Below are 27,066 nucleotides of genomic sequence, written 5' to 3'. Positions count from 1 at the left end.
GAAATTAGAGAATAAAATCAAAGGCATCCAGATTGGAGAAAAGGAAGTTAAATGATTCCTGTATAATTTTATACAGAAATATATCCATGTATTTACAGCTAACTGATTTTAAATACAGGTGACTGTTTTTTAAGGGAAATAACAGTATCTTCAATAAATGATGTTTAGAAAACGTTATATCCACCTGCAGAGAAAGAAAAGTGAGACCCTCATCTCACATCATACATAAAAATAAACTCAAAATAAACTAGTCACTTAAATGTAAGGCCTAAAACTCTTAAACTACCAAAAAATAGAGTGAAAGCCCCATAACATTGGTCTGGGCAGCAAATTTTTTAATTTAACCTAAGTATCCCAGGACAGAAAAGGAAGAACAAGTCAGTCAGATCACTTCAAACTAAAAAGCTGCTGCACAGAATCTGATACAATCAACAGAATGCGACAACTAAAAAAAGGGAGAAAATATTTGCAAATTATATATGTGACAAGGGGTTAATATCAAAAATATATAAAAACTCAAATGACAATACAACAAAAATAACTATTAAAAATAAGTAGCTGAAATAAGTATTTTTCAAAAGATACATACATAATGGCCAACGGATATATTTAAAAATGCTTACTGTCAATTGTCACAAAAAGGCAAGCCAAAAAAGAAAAAACAAAACTAGGAGATGTCAACTCATTCCTGTTAGAATGACTCTTATTAAAAAGTGTTGGTAAAGATGTGAAGAAAAGGGAAGGGTTGCACACTGTTGGTTTGAAATGTAAATGAAGACAGCGATTATGAAAAACAAAATAGAGATTTCTCAAAAAACTTAAACTACCATGTCATAAAAGCAATTGCGCTACAGGATATGTATCCAAAACAAATAAAATCAGAATGAAGAAACATTTGCTGTTCTGTTGTTTGCAGCACTTTTCACAATAGCCACAATATAGAATAAACAGTTCAACATCTAATGAGTAAATGAAGACTATGTGGTAGATATATACAGTGGAATACTATTTATTATTTAAATAACAAAATTCCTTTTTTTTCTCGAGATTGAATCTCACTCTGCTAGCTAGACTGGAGTGGAGTGGCACGATCTCAGTTCACTGCAAACTCTGCTCAAGGGATTCTCATGCCTCAGCCTCTGGAGTAGCTGGGATTACAGGCGTGCACTACCATGCCCAGCTGTTTTGTTTTGTTTTTTTAGTAGAGACGGGGTTTTTCCATGTCGACCAGGCTGGTCTCAAACTCCTGGGCTCAAGCAATCCACCTGCCCTGGCTTCCCACAGTGCTGAGATTACAGGTGTGAGCTACCATACCTGGCCTAAAAAAAAAGAAAAAAAGAAAAAAGACTATATTATTTTAAATCACATGGATTCAGCTGGAGGACACTGTATTAGTTCGGATAGGCCAGGCACAGAAAGATTAGTATCTCGATTTTACCTACACATGGATTCCAAAAAACTTAATCCCATTGATGTAGAGAGTAGAGTAAAATGGTGACTATCAGATGCCAAGGTATTTAGAAGAAATGGAGGGTTGGAAAAATGTCTGCCAAATAATACATAATTATAGTCAAATAGGAGAAACAGGTTCAAGAGATTTATTGTTCAACATGGTGACTATAGTTCATAATGTATTTGGATTTTTGAAAAATGATAAGACAATGTCACATGGTCTCACCACAAACATGTTAACTATATGAGGTAAAGTATTAATTACCTAGAAATAATAACAATGTATATATACTTCAAAATATTATGTTCTACAGAAAAAGTACACATTTTATCTGTCAAGTTAAAATATTTTTAAAACATTATAAAAGAATAATAATGTGTCAAATACTGTGTCTTTGTGATTATATTGGCTAAATAGTATAAAAATGCATAGTTTGGGGACTATTGTCATTTAATTTTTCAGTCATAATCATAGGAACTCTGATATTTAACAGTATGTTCAAAATATTGTTTTACAGAAAAAGTGCACATTTTATCTGTCAAGAGAAAATATTTTTAAAACGTTATAGAATAAGAATGTGTCAAATACTGTCTGTGTCTTTGTGATAATCTTGGCTAAATAGTATCAAAAATATGTATTTTGGGGCTATTATTGTCATTTGTCAGTCATAACCATAGGAACTCTGATATTTAACAGCGTGTTCTGGACCCAGCACATTGCATGGGAGAAGCTTATGTACTTTAGGACTTTTACTTTAAGCTTAGGGCACCTGGAGTTTCTGGTGCTGATGGTAATGGTATGAAAGACACTAAAGGGACAGGTATTGCTTATGGTCCCATGACTGGCCACTCTGTGAACACAGTAAACTAGTTTGCATGCAAAATAACAGAGAATGTTTTAATCCAAAAGCTGTCATGATCTCCAAATGTTTTTCAGAGAAAATGACCCAGGAGTTGGCTATAGCTTGGTGATTAAAAATAAAAACCGTAGACTAAACTTCTACTAAATATATATAAAATAAGATAATCATATAATATATATAAAAATATATAAATAAAAAAATAAGAGAAATTTCTTCAAATTGTAAAATCAATATGGAAAAGATATATTTTTCTAAAGTTTAAAATCAGAGGTCATTTCATTATTTTGCAACCTTTAACACCACACTTAAAAGATTGTGCATTGGAAATGTAAATTGTGCTATAACTATATCATAGAAAATTAAATTTGTGGCTGGGCACGGTGGCTCACACCTGCAATCCCAGCACTTTGGGAGGTCGAGGCGGGCGTATCACAAGGTCAGGAGATCGAGATCATCCTGGCTAACACGGTGAAACCCTGTCTCTACTAAAAATACAAAAAATTAGACGGGCGTGGTGGCAAGTGCCTGTAGTCCCAGCTACTCGGGAGGCTGAGGCGGGAGAATGGCGTGAACCTGGGAGGCGGAGCTTGCAGTGAGCCGAGATCACACCACTGCACTCCAGCCTGGGAGACAGAGCGAGACTCCATCTCAAAAAAAACAAAAACAAACAAAAAACCCATTAAATTCATTTACTTACCATTAACTCTCTTAAAAATTTAATTTCCATATTTTAAAGCAAGTTTTATGTTTGCCACACTTTGTATAAGAATCTGATAAGATTTTTCTTTTAAAAATAAAGAAAACCAATGCTAATTTAATCCGCTTACCTATGGACAGTGTGTGCCTTTTATCATTTTTTTTTTTTTTTGAGAGGGAGTTTTGCTCTTGTCCAGGCTGGAGTGCAATGGCGCAATTTTGGCGCACTGCAACCTCCGCCTCCTGGGTTCAAGGGATTCTCCTGCCTCAGCCTCCCAAGTAGCTGGGATTACAGGCATAAGCCACAACATGCGGCTAATTTTGTATTTGTAGTGGACACGGGGTTTCACCATGTTGATCAGGCTGGTCTCGAACTCCTGACCTCAAGTGATCCACTTGTCTGGGCCTCCCAAAGTGCTGAGATTACAGGAGTGAGCCACCACACCTGGCTGCCTTTTATCTTAATTAATTAATCTGAAAGTTATATTGATAAGCAAACTCTCCAGTTAAAATCCATTTTTGAGCGCACTAAAAATAGAATTTTCTCATCAAAATCTAGAAAGTACCATGTGAAATCAAACGGGGTGAAGAGAACAGTGAGAAAACTGTAGCTATAATTCAGAAGAGCTGTGATGCATATAGTTGGAAAATACATAACAGAAACGTATCTGAAGTAGAAAATAAGCAGAATTTCTCTTTTTTTTTTTTCTGATGAGTCTTGCTCTGTCACCCAGGCTGTAGTGCAATGGTACAATCTCGGCTCACCACAACCTTTGCCTCCCGGGTTCAAGCAATTCTCCTGCCTAAGCCTCCTGAGTAGCTGGGCTACAGGTGGATGCCACCACGCTCAGCTAATTTTTGTAGTTTTCCTAGAGACCAGGTTTCACCAGGCTGGTCTGAAACTCCTGACCTCAGGTGATCCATCTGCCTCGGCCAGAATTTCTCTATAAATTCAGCACAATTGTTTTATAGTCTGGAAAAAAGGTCCACTCCATATGAAGAATCAATCTTATTTCTTCACCATTGATATTTTTCATCTGAGTTGAAATTACAAACTAACTCCAGCAGGAATACTTATGAATTATTATGGAGCATTGATTACACAGTAAGAACTGTAATATGTTTGCCACATTTATATATAAAAAATCCTCATGACTTATGAAGCATCCCTAGTACTTACCTGAACAAATTGACTCAATAAATAAATATACTCATGTCAATTATAAAAAGTGAAAGGAACAATCACTAAAGAAAACTCAAAACTTATTGTTCTCTCCTTAAAAGAAAAAAATCAACTGCTCTAAGTAAAATGTAACTTAATACATTACTTTTGGAATTACATCTAAAAATTATTTTGTGTGCACTAAATTTCATAAAATTCTTATAATCACAGACCAGTTCATATAATACTTCCTAAACTATAAAACAAAAAAATATGTAAGAAACAAAGTATGGGTCTAGCATGAGTATCAGGCAAGTATATACAGACAGTTTGCATGAAAAGATTCAGAACTGTAAGTCATGGATTGTACAGTAATAAATTCAATACAAAGCACAAAGTATACATTTGCTTTTGGTATTTTTTAGGTTTTTAGTTTTATAGTAGTCACCTTATTAAAATGATTTACCATATTATTCTTTTCTTTTGAAAATAGTTACAAACTCACACACACGCACACTTATTCCATAATTTTCTTACATCTAAAGTTTGTCTTTAGACTAATATATATTTAACTCTATGTGAATCAAAAAGTCTGTGTGTTTGCAGGCAGACAGGCCACATGTTCAAAGAAAAATATACAGCAAATTTGAAAAAATATTAAGAGTTTAGAAATGAATTTTATTTTTGCTCATATATAATTTTTATTACAACCATAAAAATAACCGTATGGTAAATAACAATTTAATTGTATATTTTAAAATTTTTAAAAAGTGGCTGGGCACGGTGGCTCACGCCTGTAATCCCAGCACTTTGGGAGGCTGAGGTGGGTGGACCACAAGATCAGGAGATCAAGACTATCCTGGTCAACACAGTGAAACCCCGTCTCTACCAAAAAATACAAAAGTAGCCGGGCATGGTGGTGGGTGCCTGTAGTCCCAGCTGCTTGGGAGGCTGAGGCAGGAGAATGGTGTGAACCCGGGAGGTGAAGCTTGCAGCGAGCCGAGATGGCGCCACTGCACTCCAGCCAGGACAACAGAGCGAGATGCCGTCTCAAAAAAATAAATAAATAAAAATTAAAATTAAAAATAAAAAAAAGTGTAGAATTGGATTCTTTGTAAAACAAAGGAGAAATGTTACAGGTGAAGGATGCCTCACTTAACCCTGATATTATTATATATTGTATTCTTGTATTAAAATATGCCATATAGTGCACATATACTCATGTACCCACCAAAATCAAAATAAATTTAAATGATTAAAAACAAAATAAAAATTTAACCTACAGAAATATTCTTTAACTTATTTGCAGTTTAAAGCCACTGGCAAAAAAAAAAATTACTACAGATGTTAATCCATCATGTTACTAAATAGCATATTGTTACATCTTTTACCTATACCCTTGAGTAAGGTGGAAGAGGGTAAAGTTTGTGGTATAAAAATGCTTCATTGAATGCACAATAGTATTTAACATGTTAAAAATGTTAAGGTAAACTATTAACTTCACACAATCTAAAATTTTAAAAAATGTACTGCATCTTATCATATAAAAGTACAATAAGTACGATAATATACTACTAAATTTAATTTTAAAAATTAAACGTTTTTTCATAATGCAGAATTACTCTGAACACCAACCTCATGCATCACTCAATATTATAAGTTAACTCCAAAGAGCCTCTCCACTTATATTTTCACTATGCATCTTACATTCTAATGTCTTTACTTTTCAATAGAAAAGATCACAAATAATGCCCACCTAGTAAAAAAGAATCTCTTGCCAGCAGTGGCTCATGCCTGTAATCCCAGCACCTCGGGAGGCCGAGGTGGGTGGATCACGATGTCAGGAGTTCGAGACCAGCCTGGCCAACACGATGACATCCTGTCTCTACTAAAAATACAAAAATTAGCTGGGTGTGGTGGTGTGCACCTGTAATCTCAGTTACTCGGGAGGCTGAGGCAGGAGAATCGCTTGAAACTGGAAGTCGAATGTTGCAGTGAGCCAAGATCACACCACTGCACTCCAGTCTGGGCGAAAGAGCGAAACTCCATCTCAATAAACAGAACAAAACAAAAAAAGAATTTCTCGTATCTTTGATACAGCAACAATTGATCCCATACTTTCACACACGAATCCAATATGAATGAAGACACAGCAGGAAACTATTTCAGAGTTGAATGACATCATTATTTACTTTTCAGAAAATCTGTAATATTTTTCAAGAAATAAAGTATACTTTGAATGTAATTGTAACTGCAAAAAACCTTCTGATCCTCGTAAAGTCATATACAAATAATTTTTCTACCTTTAATTTTCTATACTCAGCCCTCTGATTTAGTATATCTGACACGTCAGTGCCTTATGTATTTCTACCGCAAATTCTCTGATATTTACACAGACTTAATTATGGATTAAATATTTTTTACTTTTACTGCATCTGCAAAAACATATTCTAGTATGAACTTTTTGTGTGTGTGCGTATTACAAATTTTTACTCTCTATTTACATACCTTAGGTTCAGTGCTTAATAACGTTAGTAGCTTTGCTATGTGATCTGCTTGATGAAATATTGATTTGGGGTAAGTATTCCCAGACCATCTTAGGGCATTCTGTTAATATGTTCTGTTCTTTTCCCCTCCCTGCCAGGATTTCACATTTCATCTTAAAGGATTCATTGGTTCACTTCTACTATGTAAAAATATTTTTATATCTTATATTCCCATTGTTACAATAAAAGTTTATATTATAGCAGTTGATATGCAAAGTATGTGTTAAGCAAATTGCATATTAGATGTTTTATTCAAATGTCAAAGTAAAACTTTGTCAGTTAAACAGCTCATAACAATACCAATAAATTTCAAGTTGTCAAATTGTATGTATTGTTAAGATTTATGTCCCAATACAGGGGCAGTAATCTTTTTAAAAGCCACAGAGTATCAAAATGGTTGTCTAATAACTGAAACATATATAGCCTTCTAGCTATGTAGCAACAATTGCCACTTGATGTTTTCCTGCATCCTATTTTCTTTTTTCCAAGGTAGGTATTTTGACAGAAGTGACAAATCTCATCTTTTAAAAATTAAAATCACGATGTTTAATAAAACATGTTTAATGTTACTTAGAATCGATGTGATGAATTTATTGTTTTCTTTTTTTTTTTTTTTTTTTGAGACAGAGTCTCGCTCTGTTGCCCAGGCTGGAGTGCAGTGGTGCAATCTCGGCTCACTGCAAGCTCTGCCTCCCTGGTTCACACCATTCTCCTGCCTCAGCCTCCCGAGTAGCTGGGACTACAGGTGCCCGCCACCACACTCAGTTAATTTTTTGTATTTTTTGGTAGAGACGGGGTTTCACCATGTTAGCCAGGATGATCTTGATCTCCTGACCTCGTGATCTGCTTGCCTCGACCTCCCAAAGTGCTGGGATTACAGGCGTGAGCCACCATGCCCAGCCATGGACTCTCGTTTTCTAAGCTGTAGTTTTTGAAAGAGTGTTTTTCCAAATTTATCACATATTTGCACGATTTTTCTTCAACATGAATTCCCTGATATTGAACAATGTGTGAGAAACTGCTTCAGAGTTTTTCCTCTACAAAAAATGTCTACAATAAGATCTATGAAACAAATAAAGGCACTACAACCCTCTTTATATTTGTAATGTTCATCTTCAAAATAAATACTCTTCACTGTAAAAGTTTGTATTTTCTTTTCTTTTTTTTATTGATGTTGTCTTGCTCTGTGGCCCAGGCTAGAGTGCAGTGGTGTAATCTCAGCTCACTGCAACCTCTCCCTCCGTGAGTTCAAGTGATTCTCCTGCCTCAGCCTCTTGAGTAGCTAGGATTACAGGCATCACAACCATGCCCGGCTAATTGTTATATTTTTAGTAGAGATGGGGTTTCAGTATCTTGGATAGGCTGGTCTCAAACTCCTGACCTCGTGATCCACCTGCCTTGGCCTACCAAAGTGTTGGGATTACAGGCCTGAGCCACCGTGCCTAGTCAAAAGCTTGTATTTTCTGAAAGATCTTTTGACAGTAATTGTACATATAATGATTTTATTAAGTATGAACTCTCTAGTGTTAAGACATGAACATATATTAATGACTTTTTCAGTCTTTATGTTTGCATAATTTATCTCAAGTATAAATGCTTTCCTGTGCAATAAGGTGTGAGCATTGGTTAAGTTTTGCCACATTGTTCACACATGTAGGTGTTTTCTCTAGTATGAATTATCTTACCTACAATCAAATGTGACAACCATTTAAAGGCTTTGTCTCATTCTTCAGATTTCTAAGATTTCTCACCAGCATAATTTCTTTTATGGTTAGAAAAGTTTGAGGTGTTGTCAAAAGCATTGTCACATCTTTCTTGTTTGTAGAATTTCTTTCCAGTATAAATTATCTTATGTCTGTTAAGAATTGAAAGCTTGTTAAAAGCTTTGCCATGTTTTTCACCCTCATAGGGTTTCTGTACAGTATGAATTTTTTTAATGCTTAGTAAGAGTTTGAGGACTGGTTAAAGGCTTTGCCACATTCTTCACATTTGTAGAGTTTCTCTCCAGTGTGAATTATTTTCTTCAATAAGATTCAAGGACTGGTTGAAAGCATTGCAATATTCTTCACAGTTATGAGGTTTCTTTCCGGGATGAATTTTCCTTTTTTTTTTTTTTTTTGCGACAGAGTCTTGCCTTGTGGCCCAGGCACGATCTTGGCTCACTGCAAACTGTGCCTCCTGGGTTCAAATGATTCTCCTGCTTCTGCCTCCTGAGTAGCTGGGATTACAGGTGCCCGCCACCACACCCAGCGAATTTTTGTATTTTTAGTAGAGACAGGGTTTCACCATGTGCCAGGCTGGTCTCAAACTCCTGACCTTGCGATCTGCTCGCCTCGTCCTCTCAATGTGCTGGGATTACAGGCGTGAGCCACCACGTCCTGCTGAATTTTCTTATGTTTAGTAAGAGTTGAGGACTGGTTAAAGGTTTTACCACATTCTCCACGTTTGTAAGATTTCTTTCCAGTATGAATTATGTTATGTTTAGCAAGGTTTGAGGATCGGTTAAAAGCTTTGCCACATTCTTCACATTTGTAGGGTCTCTCTCCAGTGTGAATTCTCTTATGTGTAGTAAGGTTTGAGGATCGGTTAAAAGCTTTGCCACATTCTTCACATTTGTGGAGTTTCTCTCCAGTATGAATTATCTTATGTTTCCTAAGGTTTGAGGATTGGTTAAAAGCTTTGCCACATTCTTCACATTTGTAAGGTTTCTCTCCAGTATGAATTATCTTATGTGTAGTAAGGTGTGAGGAATGGCAGAAGGCTTTGCCACATTCTTCACATCTGTAGGGTTTCTCTCCAGTATGAATCATCTTATGTGTAGTAAGGGTTGAAGAGTGCTTAAAAGCTTTGCCACATTCTTTACATTTGAAGGGTTTCTCTCCAGTATGAATTCTCTTGTGTCTAGTAAGGGTTGAGAACCGCGTAAAGACTTTGTCACATTCTTCGCATTGGTAAGAATTCTCTCTAATATGAATTCTTTTATGTTGACTTAGGTGTAAAAGCATGCAAAACGATTTGTCACATTTTTTACATTTGAAAGGTTTCTTTCCAGTATGTCTTGTCTTATGTCTATTTGAATTTAAATTTTCATGAAAGACTTTTATATATTTATCACATTGAAATATTTTGCTCTGGGTAGTTGTCAAACACTGGTTTAGTTCATTATAACCTTCTTTGTGCACCTTACACTCATCCACACTTGCGGAAACTTTTCTTAATTGTAAATTCTCATGTTCACATTTTCTGTATCTTCTCAGTATCACTTGTTGGAAAGAATCTTTTATGTCTTGCTCCAGCCAAAGGTCTTTGGTAAAATAAGAACACATAGCTGAAAGAAATAAAAACAACAAATTATTCAATTTACTAGACTCTGATAAACATACTTTACAAATCTAACCTATATTATACAAACTACATAAGCAAGATGCCATAATAAAATACCACAGGCCCTAAATCCTTCATAGACATATAAATGTAATAAAAACATACTGACCAAAATAAATGAGGAAAACTTATAAATAACTGTGTAAATTTCCCCAGGTGATTACACAGGTGAGTACATAAGAATGCAAAGACACAGAAGAAAAAGAAAAGTCTGTTACATTTACCCAACACAGTTCTTCCTACTCCCCAATATAACATAGTGCCTTTCCACATAAGTTGCTAACTTTTGGTTTCTTTTTTAGTAAACAAATACAATACTGGAACATATATCTACATTACTTGCTACTAGAGGCCTTTCCAGAAACTGGTCTCCCATAACATAAAGTGCTGAAAAAAATGGTGGTATACTTTGGAATTACAGTTTGGGTCTGCTGAGACCAACAGTAAATGTTACAGCAGCAGAGAGACTGCAGTACAACAGACAGAAAACAGATATAGCAAATGGTTACTGATTAAGATGAAGCAGAAATAAACTCCTTTAACTAAAATGTAAACACAAAATTTTAGACAAGATACATTCTAAGAACATGTTTGAGAATCTCCCAGGATCCGAGATAATTGTTTTCAGACTATGCCAGGAGAAAGCTACATGATAAAAATTGTGTCAGGTAGCTTTATTTAATGCCCGAATTTTAATCAAAGATTACAATGAATACAAAATAGGGCAAAATGGTTCTATCAAAAACATAAAATTGTCAGAAAGAAACCAAAAAAAGTATATACTAATTTTAAAAATTAAAAATAAACTGAATACTCAATGAGTAAATTAGGAATACAGAGAAATACAGAAAATCAGAAAAACTGAAGATAAGAAAAAAATATTCAAAACATCCAAAAAACAAATTGTAAAAGGTAAAAAATATCAAAAGAAAATATAACTCAAAAATTCTGAAAGAAAAAATAATGTCAAAATGAAGAAGCACAACAAACAATTAGGATACACACAAAGATATTTATAACAAACACATATATAAGCACAATTTCAAAAGCCACAGACAAGAAGAGAATGGAGCTGCAAGATAAAAATGGTGTGTCATTTACAAGCATAGTCTCATAAGATAGTCAGTCAACTGTCAACAAAACCTTTGCAGGCTAGAAGGAAACTATGTGATATAGTCAAAGTCCTAAAAAAAGTAGCTATCAAGTCAGAATAATAACAGTCCTGCCAAATAAAAAGAAAGAAACCTTCAAAAACAACCAAATTCTGAAAAAATATATTGGCACTTCATATGCCCTAAACATAAAAGATGCGGAAAGCAGTTGCTTCTACTGAAAATAATATGATTAAACAAAATAATTTTATAAATAATTATATCATATACATTATTTTCTGGGGAAAAAATGCATATACACAAAAATGGAATTTCTTAGCATTATAATAATATGGCACAAAAACATTTTTAATTATTCTCTAAAATTTGAAAGGTAAAAGAATAGAAATAATTATAAACATTTGTTAATGAATATACAACAAAACATATGATTAGCAACATCAATGACAAATTTGAGGGCAGATATGAGAAAAAATTTATGAATCCAGCTGAAGTTCATTTTTTACCAGATTAAAATACACTGTTGTAGCTTTTAGAGGTTTTATGTAATTCCCAATACACCATCAAGAATATATCTGTATAGATACACAAAACAAAGTAAGAAAGAAGTAAAAGCATATCAAGATAAGTATAAAAAAGACACAAAGAAAGAGAAAATGAGGAACAAAGATACAAGAATCAAATAAAACAATAAAATAACATTACTAAGTCTTCATAAGCGGAGAAAAATAAAATTCTTTTCAGAGAAGCAAATGCTGAAGGAATACATGACCACCAGGCCTGCCTTACTAGATAGAGCTATGAAAGAAGGAATAAATATGGAAAGAGAAAAACCATTACCAGCCACTGCAAAAACACAGTGAAGTACAAAGATGAACGATGCTATAAAACAACTACATCAATGACTCTGCAAAATAAGCAGCTAGCACCACTTGGATAGAATCAAAATCACACATAACAATATTAACCTTTTTTTTTTTTTTTTTGAGACGGAGTCATGCTCTGTCGCCCAGGCTGGAGTGCAGTGGCCGGATCTCAGCTCACTGCAAGCTCCGCCTCCCGGGTTCACGCCATTCTCCTGCCTCAGCCTCCCAAGTAGCTGGGACTACAGGCGCCCGCCACTTCGCCCGGCTAGTTTTTTGTATTTTTTAGTCGAGACGGGGTTTCACCGTGTTAGCCAGGATGGTCTCGATCTCCTGACCTCGTGATCCGCCCGTCTCGGCCTCCCAAAGTGCTGGGATTACAGGCTTGAGCCACCGCGCCCGGCAACAATATTAACCTTAAATGTAATAGGTTGAATGCCTCAATTGAAAGACACAGAAGGGCAAGCTGGATAGAGTCATGACCCATTTGTGTGCTGTATTCAAGAGACCTATTTCACATAAAAAGACAAGTGTAGGCTCAAAGTAAAGGAATGGAGGAAAATTGACAAAGCACATAAAAGCAGAAAAAAAAGCAGGGGTTGCAATCATAGTTCCTTTTTTATTTTTGAGACGGTGCCTCACTCTGTTGCCCAGTTGGAGTGCAGTGGTGCGATCTCAGCTCACTGCAAGTTCCGCCTCCTGGGTTCATACCATTCTCCTGCCTCAGCCTCCCGAGTAGCTGGGACTACAGGCGCCCGCCACCACTCTCAGGTAATTTTTTGTATTTTTAGTAGAGACAGGGTTTCACTGTGTTAGCCAGGATGGTCTCGATCTCCTGACCTCACGATCTGCCTGCCTTGGCCTCCCAAAGTGCTGGGATTACAGGTGTGAGCCACCATGCCCGGCCTGCAATCATAGTTTCTGACAAAACAAACTTTAAATCAACAAAGGTCAAAAAAGGCAAAGAAGTGCATTACATAATAGTAAAGAGATCAATTCAAGGAGCACCCGGATTCATAAAACACATTCTTAGAGAACTATAAAGAGACTTAGACTTCCATATAATAATAGTGAGAGACTTTAATGCCCCTCTGTTAATATTAGACAGATCATTGAGACAGAAAAGTAACAAGGCTTGAACTCAGCCACAAACAACACAATGCACATTCTTCTAAGTTCCACATGGCACTTACTCTAAAATTGATCACATGGCTGGGCATGGTGGCTCACCTTGTAATCCTAGCACTTTCGGAGGCCAAGGTGGGTGGATTGCCTGAGCTCAGGAGTTCAAGTCCAGCCTGGGGAACATGGTGAAACCCCATCTCTACTAAAAATACAAAAAATTAGCCAGGCGTGGCAGCATGCGCCTGTAATCCCAGCTACTCAAGAGGCTGAGACAGGAGAATGGCTTGAACCCGGGAGGTGGAGGTTGCAGTGAGCTGAGATCGTGCTATCGCACTCCAGCCTGGGCAACAGAGCGAGACTCTCAAGACAAAAAAAAAACAAGAAAGAAAATAAAAAAATTGATAACATAATTGGAAGTGAAACACTTCTCAGCAAATGCAAAAGAACTGATATCATAACATTCTCTCAGACTGCAATGAAATCAAATTAAAACTAAAGAGTAAGAAACTCACCAGGCATGTGATGGCTCAGTAATCCCAGCACTTTTTTTTTTTAAACAGAGTCTGGCTCTGTCGCCAGGCTGGAGTGCAGTAGTGCAATCTTGGCTCGCTGCAACCTCTGCCTCCTGGCTTCAAGTGATTCTCCTGCCTCAGCCACCCAAGTAGCTGAAACTACAGGCACGCGTCACCACACCCGGCTAATTTTTTGTATTTTTAGTAGAGATGGGGTTTCACCATGTTGGCCAGGATGGTCTCAGTTAGAGGCCAAGGTGGGTGGATCACTAGAGGTCAGGATTCGAGACCAGCCTGGCAAACATGGTGAAACATACCATCTCTGCTAAAAATACAAAATATTAGCCGGGCGTGGTGGTGGGTGCCTGTAATCCCAGCTACTCGGGAGGCTGAGGCAGGAGACTCACTTGAACCTGGGTGGCGGAGGTTGCAGTGAGCCGAGATCGTGCCACTGCACTCCAGCCTGGGTGACAAGAGAAGAACTCTGTCTCAAAAAAAAAAAAAAAAAAAAATCAGAAATCAAAAAATTATTTAAAACCAATGAGAATGAATAGACAATGTACCAGAATCTCTGGCACACAGCTAAAGCAGTGTTAATGGGGAAATTTATAACACTAAATACCCAAATGAAAAAGCCAGAAAGACCTCAAATGGACACCCTAACATCACAACTAAAGGAACGAGAAAACCAAGAGCAAACAAACCTTAAAGCTAGCAGAAGATAAGAAATAACCAGATTCAGACTGGAAATGAAGGACACAGAGACACAAAAAAACCCTTCAAAAAAAAAAAAAAAAAAAAATCAATGAATCCAGATGTTATTTTGACAAAATTAATAAAATAGATGCTAGCTAGACTAATAAAGAAAATAGAGATGAATGAAATAGACAATAAAAAATGATAAAAGGGATATCACCATTGACCCCATAGAAATAAAAACAACCTCTGGAAAGTACTACAAACACCTCTATGCACAAAAACTGGAAAACCTAGAAGAAATGGATAAATTCCTGGACACATCCATCCTTTCAAGTCTGAACAGGAAGAAATTGAATCCCTGAAAAGACCAATAACAAGTTCTGAAATACAGGCGGTAACAAATAGTTAATAGCCTACCAACCATAAAAAGTCCAGGACCGGATGAATTTATAGCTGAATTCTACCAGAGGTACAAAGAAGATCTGGTACCATTTCTTCTGAAACTATTCCAAATGACAGAAAAGGAGGGGCCTCTCCTTAACTCATTCTATGAGACCAGCATCATCCTGATATCAAGACCTGGCAGATATACAACAAAAAAACAGAAGAAAACAAACAAAAAAGCCTTCAAGCCAATATCCCTGATAAACATCAGTACAAAAATTCTCAATAAAATACTTGCAAACTGAATCCAGCAACATATCAAAAAGCTTATCCACCACAATCAAGTCAGCTTTATTCCCAGGATGCAAGACTGGTTCAACATACAAAAATCGATAAACATAATTCATCACATAAACAGATTTAAAGACAAAAACCACATGATTATCTCAATAGACGCAGAAAAAGCCTTCGATCAAATTCAACATCCCTTCATGTTAAAAACTCTCAATAAACTAGGTATTCACGGAACATACCTCAAAATAATATGAACTCTCTATGACAAACCCACAGCCAATATCACACTAAAAGAGCAAAAACTGGAAGCATTCCCCTTGAAAACTAGCACTAGACAAGGATGCCCTCTCACCACTCCCATTTAACATAGTATTGGAAGTTCTGGCCAGGGAAATCAGGCAAGAGAAATAAATAAGCGGTATTCAAACAGGAAGTCAAACTTCTGTCTGCAGAAGCTTGCAGATGACATGTTTGCAGACGACACGATCCTGGATCTAGAAAGCCCCATTGTCTCTTCCCAAAATCTTCTTCACCTAATAAGCAACTTCAGCAAAGCCTCAGGATACAAAATCAATAGGCAAAAATCACAAGCATTTCAATACACCAACAATAAACAAGCAGAGAGCCAAATCATTAATAAACTCCCATTCACAATTGCTACGAAGAGAATAAAGGAATACAGCTAACAAGGGAAGTGATATACCTCTTCAAGGAGAACTACAAACCACTGCACAAGAAAACCAGAGAGGACACAAACAAATGAAAAAGACAGAATCAATATTGTAAAAATGGCCATACTGCTCGAAGTAATTTATAGATTCCATGCTATTCTGACTAAACTACCACTGACATTCTTCACAGAATTGGAAAAAAAACTACTTTAAAATTCATATGAAACCCCGAAAGACCCCTCATAGCCAAGAGAATCCTAAGCAAAAAGAACAAAGCTGGAGGCATCATGATATCCAACTTCAAACTATGCTACAAGGCTATAGTAACCAAAGCTGCCTGGTACTGGTATAAAAACAGACACATAGGCTGGGTGCAGTGGCTCATGCCTGTAATCCCAGCACTTTGGGAGGCCGAGGCAGGTGAATCACGTGGTCAGGAGATCGAGACCATCCTGGCTAACACGGTGAAACCCCGTCTCTACTAAAAAATACAAAAAACTAGCCAGGCGAGGTGGCGGGCACCTGTAGTCCCAGCTACTTGGGAGGCTGAGGCAGGAGAATCGCTTGAACCCTGAAGGTGGATCATGAGGTCAGGAGATCGAGACCATCCTGGCTAACATGGTGAAACCCGTCTCTACTAAAGAAAATACAAAAAATTAGCCGGGTATGGTGGCGGGTGCCTGTAGTCCCAGCTACTCGGGAGGCTGAGGCAGGAGAATGGCATGAACCCAGGAGGCGGAGCTTGCAGTGAGCTGAGATCACACCACTGCACTCCAGCCTGGGTGACAGAGCGAGACTCCGTCTCAAAAAACAAACTAACAATAAAAACAGACACGTAGACCAATGGAACAGAGTAGAGAACTCAGAAGTAAGATTGCATATCTACAACCATCTGATCTTTGAAAAACCTGACAAAAACAAGAAATGAGAACAGGATTCCCTTTTAATAAATGGTGCTGGGAGAACTAGCCAGCCATAGACAGAAAATTGAAACTGGACCCCCTTTCTTACACTTATACAAAAATTAACTCAAGATGAATTGAAGACTTAAATTTGAAACCCAAAACTACAAGAACCCTAAAATAAAATTTAGGTAATACCATTCAGGACATAGGCATGGGCAAAGATTTCATGATGAAAGTGTCAAAAGCAATTGCAACAAAAGCAAACATTGACAAATGGTATCAATTAAAGAGTTTCTGCACAGCAAAAGAAATTATCATCAGAGTGAACAGTCTACAGAATGGGAGAACATTTTTGCAATCTCTCCATCTGACAAAGATTAATATCCAGAGTCTACAAAGAACTTAAAAAAATTTACAAGAATAAAACAAAAAACCTCATTTAAAAGTGAGCAAAAAACAAGAAGAAACGCTTCTCAAAAGAAGACATTTATGTGGCCAACAAACGTGAAAAAAAGCTAAGTGCTCATTAAAGAAATGCAAATCAAAACTACAGTGAGATACCATTTCACGCCAGTCAGAATGGTGATTACTAAAAAGTCAAGAAACAACAGATGTTGGTGAGGCCATGGAAAAATGGAAATGGTTTTACACTTTCGGTGGGAATGTAAATTAGTTCAACTATTGTGAAAGCCAGTATGGCAATTCCTCAAAGACCCAGAACCAGATATACTATTGGACCCAACAATTCCATTATACTGAGTATATACCAAAGGAATATAAATCATTCTATTATAAAGATACATGGATGTGTAACTTCATTGCAGCACAATTCACAATAGCAAAGACATGGCATCAACCCAAATGCCCATCTGTAACAGACTGGATAAAGAAGATGTGGTACATATGCACCACAGACTACTACGCAGCCATAAAAAGGAACAAGATCATGTACTTTGCAAAGACAGAGATGGAGCTGGAAGCCATTATTTTCAGCAAACTAACACATGAACAGAAAACCAAACACCACATGTTCTCACTTATTAAGTGGAAGCTAAACAGTAAGAATACATGGACACATGGAGGGAAACAACACACACTGGAGTCTGTTGCAGGGATGGGAGAGCATCAGGATAAATAGCTAATGTAGGCAGGGCTTATCACTGAGGTGAGGGGCTAATAGGTGCAGCAAACCAACACGACACACGTTTACTTATGTAACAAACCTGCACATCCAGCACATGTATCCTGAAATAAAATTACATTAAATTAAATTTTATTTTATTTATTTATTTTGAGATGGAGTCTCGTTCTGTCACCCAGGCTGGAGTGCAGTGGCGTGATCTCGGCTCACTGCAAGCTCCGCCTCCTGAGTTCATGCCATTCTCCTGCCTCAGCCTCCCCAGTAGCTAGGACTACAGGCGCCCGCTACCACGCCTGGTTAAATTTTTGTATTTTTTAGTAGAGACGGGGTTTCACTGTGTTAGCCAGGATGGTCTCGATCTCCTGACCTTGTGATCTGCCCGTCTCGGCCTCCCAAAGTGCTGGGATTACAGGCGTGAGCCACCGTGCCCGGCCCATTAAATTAAATTTTTAAAAAATGAAACTGGTAATAGTAACTTTATATCTTTAAGTAGTCATTTTAAATATAAATTAATTAAACTACTTATTTAAAAAATATAATCTCAGAACTTTTGGAGGCTGAGGAATCTGATCACTTTAACTCAGGAGTTTGAGACCAACCTAGACAACAGGGCAAAAAAGTGTCTCTACAGAAAAAGGTACAAAAAACTATCTGGGCTTGGGATGGCAAATATTTGCAACCCAGCGACTCAAGAAGCTGAAATGAGATCATCTGAGTTTGGAAGTTCAGGCTGCAGTGAGTCGTGATCATGCCACTGCAAACCAGCCTGGTTGACAGAGTGAGACTTTATCTCAAAATTAAATAAATTTATAAAAAAAAAAAATTAAGATGGCTTAGTGACTTAAGTTAAAAAGCATACAATTTGCTGTCTATAAGAGACTCGATTTAGCATTGAGTCAAATAGGTTGAAAGTATCCCTATGGAAAAAGTCTGTATTCCATGCAAGTAGTAACCACAATTGGGTGAGGTGGTAATTATTATATTGGATATAATATGTTTTAAGTAAAGTACTAGCATAGGACAAACACGATATTATATAATGGTCAGATGGGTCAATTTACCAGGAAGCTATAACTATCATATCTATGTATATGTGTACGTATATATAACATGAGGGTTCCAAAATATATAAAGCAAATTTTGGCAAAGGTGAAGCAAGAAATACATAGCAACACAATTGTAGAGATCAAGACGTCATTTGCAATAATAAGCAGAAAATTCAGATAAAAGATCAATAAGAAATCAGAAAGCAGACATTATAGACTGTTATTAGCTATTTTGCAAAAAGAGGAATACCTGAGTGTATAACTTATAAAGAAAGAAGGTTTATTTAGCTCATAGTTCAGCAGACCGTACAAGCAGGGTGTAACAGCATCTGCTTTCAGTGAGGGTCCCAGGAAACTTACAATCATGGTAGAAGACAGAGTAACTGGACATATCACATGGTAAGAGATGTCAAGCGTGAGGTTAAGGAGTCAGTTTCTTTAAATGAACCAGCTCTCATTTGAATTAATGGAGTGAAAGCTTTCTCATGACCAGGATGGTATGAAGGCATTCATGAAGAATTTGTCCCCATGACCCAAACACCTCCCACCAGGTTTCACATCTAACATTGAGGATTACATTGCAGAATGAGGTTTGCAGGACATAGACATCCAAACCATACCATAGACCAACTAGGCTTAACAGATAGGTATAAAACTTTTCAGTTAAAAGCAAGAAGCAACACAATGTTCTTATTTGCACCTGATGTATTCTGTTAAGACACATAACAAGTCTTATTAAATACCAGCTGGATGTGTGGTTGGTACCTACAATCCCAACAATTTGGAAGATGAAGATGGAAGGATCACTTGGGATCAGAAGATTGACACCAACATAGTGAGACCCTGTCTAGTGAGACCCGTTACTACAAATAATCAAAAATTAGTGAGGCATGGTAGTGCAAGTCTGTAGTCTCAGCTATACAGGAGGCTGAGGTGGAAAGATCACTTCAGACAAGGAGGCTGAGGTTGCAGTGAGTCAAATTTATGTCAGTGTACTCTAGCATGGGTGACAAATATGATCCTGTCTCAAAACAACAATAAATAAGAAGACCAAAATCATACACTGTGTGTTTTCTGATCAAACCTGAATAAAACTAGAAATCTAAAGCAAAAGTAAAACTGGCAAATCCAAGAATATCTAAAAATAAAACACATGGGTTGAGTGCAGTGGCTCATGCCTCCAATACTAGCATTTAGGAAGGCTGGGCACGAAGATTGCTTGAGCTCAGAGGTTCAAAACTAGCATGGATAACATAGGAAAATCCTGTCTCTAAAAAAATTAAAAATAAAAATAAAAGACATTCTTCAACATACTTTTGTTCAATGGTCAATAAAATTAATTTTGTTAAGATGCCAATACAAACTACAGTAGTAAACAAATTCAATATAAACTCTTTAAAAATTCCAGTAGTACAGTTTCATTACAGAAATCTTGTGTATGGCCAGGCACAGTGGCTTACACCTGTAATTCCAGCATTTTGGGAGGCTGAAGTGGGCAGATCACCTGAGGTCGGGAGTTCGAGACCAGCCTGACCAACATGGAGAAACCCAGTCTCTACTAAACATACAAAACTAGCCAGGCATGGTGGCACATGCCTGTAATCCCAGCTACTCGGGAGGCTGAGGCAGGAGAATTGCTTGAACCCAGGAGGCAGAGGTTGTAGTGAGCCGAGACAGCGCCATTACACTCCAGCCTGGGCAACAAGAGCGAAACTACGTCTCAAAAAAAAAAAAAAGAAATCTTGTCTAAAATTTAAAAATTTGATTATGAACTATAACCAGCCAAACACCCAGGAAAAAGAACAAAGCGGCATTATACTTCCAAATTTTAAAACATATTAAAAGCTAAAATAGGCCAGGTGCGGTGGCTCATGCCTGTAAGCCCAGCACTTTGGGAGGCTGAGGTGGGTGGATCACGAGGTCAGGAGATCAAGACCATCCTGGCCAACGTGGTGAAATCCCATCTCTACTAAGAACACAAAAATTAGCTGGGCATGGCAGTGCATGCCTGTAATCCCAGCCACTTAGGAGCCCAAGGCAGGATAAGCACTTGAACCCAGGAGGCAGAGGTGCAGTTAGCTGAGCTCACACGACTGCACTCCAGCCTGGTGACAGAGCTAGACTCCGTCTCAAAAAAAACACAAAAACTGGCCGGGCGCGGTGGCTCAAGCCTGTAATCCCAGCACTTTGGGAGGCCGAGACAGGCGGATCATGAGGTCAGGAGATCGAGACCATCCTGGCTAACACGGTGAAACCCCGTCTCTACTAAAAATACAAGAAAATTAGCCGGGCGAGGTGGCGGGCGCCTGTAGTCCCAGCTACTCCGGAGGCTGAGGCAGGAGAATGGCGTGAACCCGGAGGAGCGGAGCTTGCAGTGAGCCGAGATCGCGCCACTGCACTCCAGCCTGGGGCACAGAGCAAGACTCCGCGTCAAAAAAAAAAAAAAAAAAAAAAAAACACAAAAACTAAAATAACAAAAACAGTATGGTACTGACACAAAGGCAGATAAACAGATGAAAAAAATAGTGGAGACCCCAGAAATGAAGCCTTCTGTATGTGATTACATGATCTTCCACAAAGTTACCATGAGCACACAACAGAGAAGAGATAATCTTTTCAAAAAATAATGCCATAAACTGGGTAACACTGATAAAATAAAGTTGAATCATTTCCTTGAACCATATATAAAAAATATTTTATTTGCTGGTTTTTTTTTTGAGACGGAGTCTTGCTCTGTCACCCAGGCTGAAGTGCAGTGGAGTGATCTCGGCTCACTGCAACCTCCGCCTCCCAGGTTCAAGTGATTCTCCTGACTCAGCCTCCTGAGTAGCTGGGATTACAGGCGCCTGCCACCATGCCCAGCTAATTTTTGCATTTTCAATAGACACGGGGTCTTACCATGTTGGTCAGACTGGTCTCGAACTCCTGACCTCGTGATCTACCCGCCTCGGCCTCCCAAAGTGCTGGGATTACAAATGTGAGCCACCGTGCCCGGCCCTATTTGACTTGATTGATTTTTTGAGCAATGGAGTCTCGCTCTATTGCCCAGGCTGGAGTGTAGTGGCGCGATCTCAGCTCACTGAAATCTCCACCTCCCAGATTCAAGTGATTCTCCTGTCTCAGCTTCCCAAGTAGGTGGAACTACAGGCACGTGCCACCACGTCCGGCTAAGTTTTGTATTTTTTAGTAGAGAGGGGGTTTCACTGTATATTGGCCACGCTGGTCTTGACCTCCTGACCCTCATGTGACCTGCCCACCTTGGCCTCCCAACAAGCTGGGATTACAGGCGTGTTCCACTGCGCCCAGCCTATTTTTTTTTTTTTTTTGAGTAGGAGTCTCATTCTGTCACCAAGGCTGGAGTGCAGTGGCATGATCTCGGCTCATTGCAACTTCTACCTTCCAGGTTCAAACAATTCTCATGCCTCAGCCTCCTGAGTAGCTGGGACTACAGGTGCACACTAGAACGCCGGGCTAATATTTCTATTTTTAGTAGAGATAGGGTTTCCCCATATTGGCCAGGCTGGTCTCCAACTCCTGACCTCAAGTGATTCACCTGCCTCAGTCTCCCAAAGTACTGGGATTATAGGCGTGAGTCACTGTGCCTGGTCAAAAAGTATTTCAAATAAAATGCTTAGACATAAACAGAAAAAACAAAAAACTAGCCAATCTCTTAGAAAAAAAAAACTTGACGTGGGTCTTGGCATCATTTCCTAAGATACGACATTAAATGCATATGCAACAAAGGAAAGAACAGAAACATTTAACTACACTATACTTCAGAATTTCTGCACATTAAAAAAAAATTCAATAGACTGAAAATGTCTTCTAGGAAATGGGTGAAAATATATGGAAATTACAAGTGATAGTTAATATTCAGAATATATGAACAACCCTTAAAACTGAACAATAAAGTTGAATAACTTGATTTAGAAATGAAAAAGTAAGGCCGGGCATGGTAGCTCACTCAGGTAATGCCAGCACTTTGAAAGGCCGAGGTGGGTAGATCACGAGGTCAGGAGTTCGAGACCGGCCTGACCAAGATGGTGAAACCCTCTCTCTACTAAAAATACAAAATTCAGCCAGGCGAGGTGGTAGGCACCTATAATCCAGCTACACGGGAGGCTAAGGCAAGCTGAGGTAGGCTGAGGCAGGAGAATCGCTTAAACCCAGGAGGCAGAGTTTGCAGTGAGCAGAGATTACGCCACTGCACTCCAGTCTGGGCGACAGAGTAAGACTTCGTCTCAAAAAAAAGAAAAAAGAAGAAATGAAAAAATAATTTTCATCAAAAAATATACCCAAATGGGAAAAAGAAATTTGAAAAGAAAAGCAAAATTAATGATTTGCAGAGAAACACATACAAATAAAAATGAGGCCAAGTGCTTGCCTCACGACTGTAATCCCAGTACTTTGGGAGACCAAGTCAGGTGGATCACCTGAGGTCAGGAGTTCAAGACCAGCCTGGCCAACATGGTGAAAACGCCGTTTCTACTAAAAATACAAAAATTAGCCAGGCATGATGGTGGATGCCTGTAATCTCAGCTACTCAGGAGGCTGAGGCAGGAGAATTGCTGGAATCCAGGAGGCGGAGGTTGCAGTGAGCCACTGTGCCACTGTACTCCAGCCTGGGTGACAACAGTGAGACTCTATCACAATCAATCAACCAATCAATAAAATGAAAAAACAAAATTGCCTCACACTCATTACAATGGCCACTCTACATTTTTTTAAAACACCAAATCTGTTGATGATGCAATGAAAATAAAACCTGTGTTGATTGTTGGTAGAAAACAAGGATGCAGCCATTATTTTAAAATGTTATAAATGCTTCTTAAATAATTAAAAATAGAATTATCATCAAATAGAGCAATCCCACTTATGAATATATTTCCAAAATATCCAACACAGGACCTGGGACATATTTGAACATCCATGTTTATTGTACCCGTATTCACAAAAGCCAAAAGGCAGAAGCAACCCAGGTGTCTCTTAATTTATAAACACATCAAAAATGTAACATATACATTCAGTGGAATATTATCACAGAAATCAAAGATTATCAAATATTATAATTAAATCAAATATTATCAAAGAAATCTTGTCACATTTTAAGATAAACTTTGAAAATATTATGTCACGTGAAATAAGCCCAAAACAAAATGATGAAAACTATATGATTCCACTATGTATATGAGATATCTTAAGTAGTCACACTTTAAACAGAAAGTGGAAGGGTGTTTGTCAAGGGCTGAGGAGAGGGTAAAATGGGTTCTTGTTACTTAAATGGATACTGAGTTTTAGTTTACAAGATGTAAAATTTCTACTTTTGCATAACAATGTGAATATATTTAACATGACTGAAATTTACAGCTTCTTTTTGACACAGGGTCTCACTCTGTCACTCAAGCTGAAGTGCAGTGGCACAATTATGCCTCACTTCAGCCTCAAACTCCTAGAGTCAAGTAATCCTCCCCTCAATCTCCCAAACAGCTGGGACCACAGGTACACACCACCATGCCTGGATATTTTTTACAATTTTTGTAGAGAGGGAATCTCTGGATGCTGCCTAGGTTGGTCTCAAACTTTTCGGCTCAAATAATACTCCTGTCTTAGCCTCCCAAAATCCAGGGATTACAGATGTGGGCCACCACCATGTCTGGCCCTGAAATGCGCACTTAAATAGGTTTAAGATGCTAAATTTTATGTTATGTGTTTTTACTGTTTTTTCTTCTCTTTTTTTGAGACGAAATCTCGCTCTGTCACCCAGGCTGGAGTGCAGTGGCATGATCTTGGCTCATTGCAACCTCTGCTTCCTGGGTTTAAGTGACTCTCCTGCCTCAGTTTCCTGTGTAGCTCAAATTACAGATGTAGGCCACCATGTCCAGATAATTTTTGTATTTTTAGTAGAGAGAGGGTTTCACCATGTTGGCCAGGCTGGTCTGGAACTCCTGATCTCAAGTGATCTGCCCGCCTCAGCCTCCCAAAGTGCTGGGATTACAGGCGTGAGCCACCACGCCAGGCCTGTTATGTGTTTTTACAACAATTAATTTTTCTAAAGGAAAAACGGAAAAAATACTGAATTATAAATCTTCTCAAAAATTACCTTCAAATCACAAAAGTGTTTCTCTCACACAAAGGAAATATATATTCATCATTAGACACAGGGAGAAAATAAGACATAATGAAAATATTTCCATGTCTACTCACTTAGACAAAATAGCCACTGAAAATCAGCTACGAAAATATATACAAGATAAGCCATAACCAATATTGGGGTCATATTTATAGATAAACACACACATATATAATCTGATAGTGACAGACACATGGCTGATTTATCTCTTAAACATCACATTGACTTAAAGTATACAAACAGACTTGCAGATTGGCTAAAATTATATAAGAAAAACTAAAAAACAAAATAAGCTAATATTAAGAAACCTACACTGAAAAACACTAATACGAAAACTGCACAACAGTAACAGACATGTTTACTCATAAAATCTGGTATGCAATATTAATATGCTATTAAAAAAGAATTGTCTGGATCACTACAATATTTGACTGTGTACTCATGGAAGGCATGTATTTCGAATAATTGGCATGCACTATGTGGCAGTAAAATTTCACAGAATATGCAGTATAATTATAAATAGAATATACTAATGAGAAACTTTTAATAAATAAGCATGTAAAAAAAGTGATAATTTTTATGTTTTAAATATATGCTATTCTTACACAAAATGAAACTGCTATAATCCAATTTCAGAAGCAAAGAATAGCATTACACTGCTAAATTAAAACTTATATTTTTCAAACTAGAGTTAGAGCCTCTGATATGTAAAACAAATATTTAGAAAATTATGTTATCATTTAGATATATGCTGAAGAAAGTGGTTGAAAATCCTGTAAATCCTTTTTACCTGCAGCAAACTTAAGTAACCATTCTAGTAATATGGAGTGCCTACCAATTATCTAATTTACTTCAGGCATAACATGTACATTCTAGCATATTGTCCTAAATTTGAAAAGGAAAGCAAAATTAATGATTTGCAGAGAAACATATAAAAATAAAAATGAGGCCAGGCACTTACCTCCTGACTGTAATCCCAGCACTTTGGGAGGCCGAGTCAGGTAGATCACCTGAGGTCAGGAGTTCAAGACCAGCCTGGCCAACATGGTGAAATCTAAAATTACAGACAAGTTTGAAATGGAAAATAGAAAGTAAAAATGTATGGAAAGAGTAACATCAGTGACATGAAAAAATAAAAGGTGCTGTATTTGATTATCCTCACCACAGCAAAAAAAATTTTCAGTCATCCCTGACAAAAAATGCCTTTATGAGACAGTCAGGTATCAAGGCTCACATCTGTAATGACTGCTACATGGTACATTGAGGTTGGAGAATTGCTGCAGGCCAGGATTTCAAGACCAGCCTGGATGATTAACAAGATCCCATCTCCAAAGCAAATGCCTTTAGAAGAGCTTTGAGACCCAGGGAGAGAGATGTGACAGTCTGCTAAAGCCCAAGATTGAGAAGTGTTTTTTTTTTTTCAGAGGACAGGCACTTATTCACGTGGGAAACTACGGGACCCCTGGTATTGGCTACACACCAAGAAATGGCCCACCGAACTTAGTCCAACAGAGAATTCTGAAGTTACTCTGTAACCATCCCAAACTCCTCCCAGTTACAGTCTAAGAGAGGTCCTGCCCTTCCAGAGACCTGGAGGAAGACACCCATTTGCAGCCATGCAGACAGGTCTACAGACCTTGGTTTTTACCGTGGTCCCTGAAGCAGTTCAGTGACTCAGTTCCAGCTCTCAGCCACAGTGCATGACCAGTTTTGCCTAAATAGAAATCCACACAGTGACCTGGGGAAATCCTCTTGGTACTCAGTGAAAGGCAAACCCATTCACATCCTGATATAAGGGCTATTATGTATGGAGCTGACTGCAGAAACTGCCCTAGTGTCTGCCCTACAGATCAAAGTCTTAAAGAATATTCACTCTGTCCAGAAATAAAACGGAAATTACAACTACCCAAGCCCTTTGTAACAAACCGTCTAAAGGTGGATGCTAGCGCAGACCAAGCAGTCCTATGACCGAGCTACAACCCCTCTTCACTACAAACCGAGAGGGCATAACATCACCCTAGGGACACAACAGAAAAAGATCTTTACCTCCTGAAACCTGTTTACAAAACCTAAGGAGCTGT

General features: G+C 37.9%; 2 protein-coding genes across 2 annotated transcripts in view; one reads left to right on the top strand and one right to left on the bottom strand.

Moving 5' to 3' along the window:
* The window catches only part of LOC693803 (uncharacterized), a 529,045-nt gene that overhangs the window by 153,449 nt on the left and 348,530 nt on the right, over positions 1–27,066 (top strand).
* The window catches only part of LOC720437 (uncharacterized), a 219,864-nt gene continuing 193,791 nt past the window's right edge, over positions 994–27,066 (bottom strand). Inside the window, 4 exon segments of the mRNA XM_077978584.1 lie at positions 994–8,666; positions 8,669–8,752; positions 8,754–8,801; positions 9,092–9,788. Of these exon segments, the coding sequence (XP_077834710.1) occupies positions 8,457–8,666; positions 8,669–8,752; positions 8,754–8,801; positions 9,092–9,788 (1,039 nt within the window). The 3' untranslated portion in view covers positions 994–8,456.

This window comes from Macaca mulatta, chromosome 19 (genome assembly GCF_049350105.2).
Source record: "Macaca mulatta isolate MMU2019108-1 chromosome 19, T2T-MMU8v2.0, whole genome shotgun sequence".
Classification (NCBI taxonomy): Eukaryota; Metazoa; Chordata; class Mammalia; order Primates; family Cercopithecidae; genus Macaca; species Macaca mulatta.
Note: the sequence above shows the minus strand (reverse complement) of the source record. Positions and strands in the feature narration are given on the sequence as shown.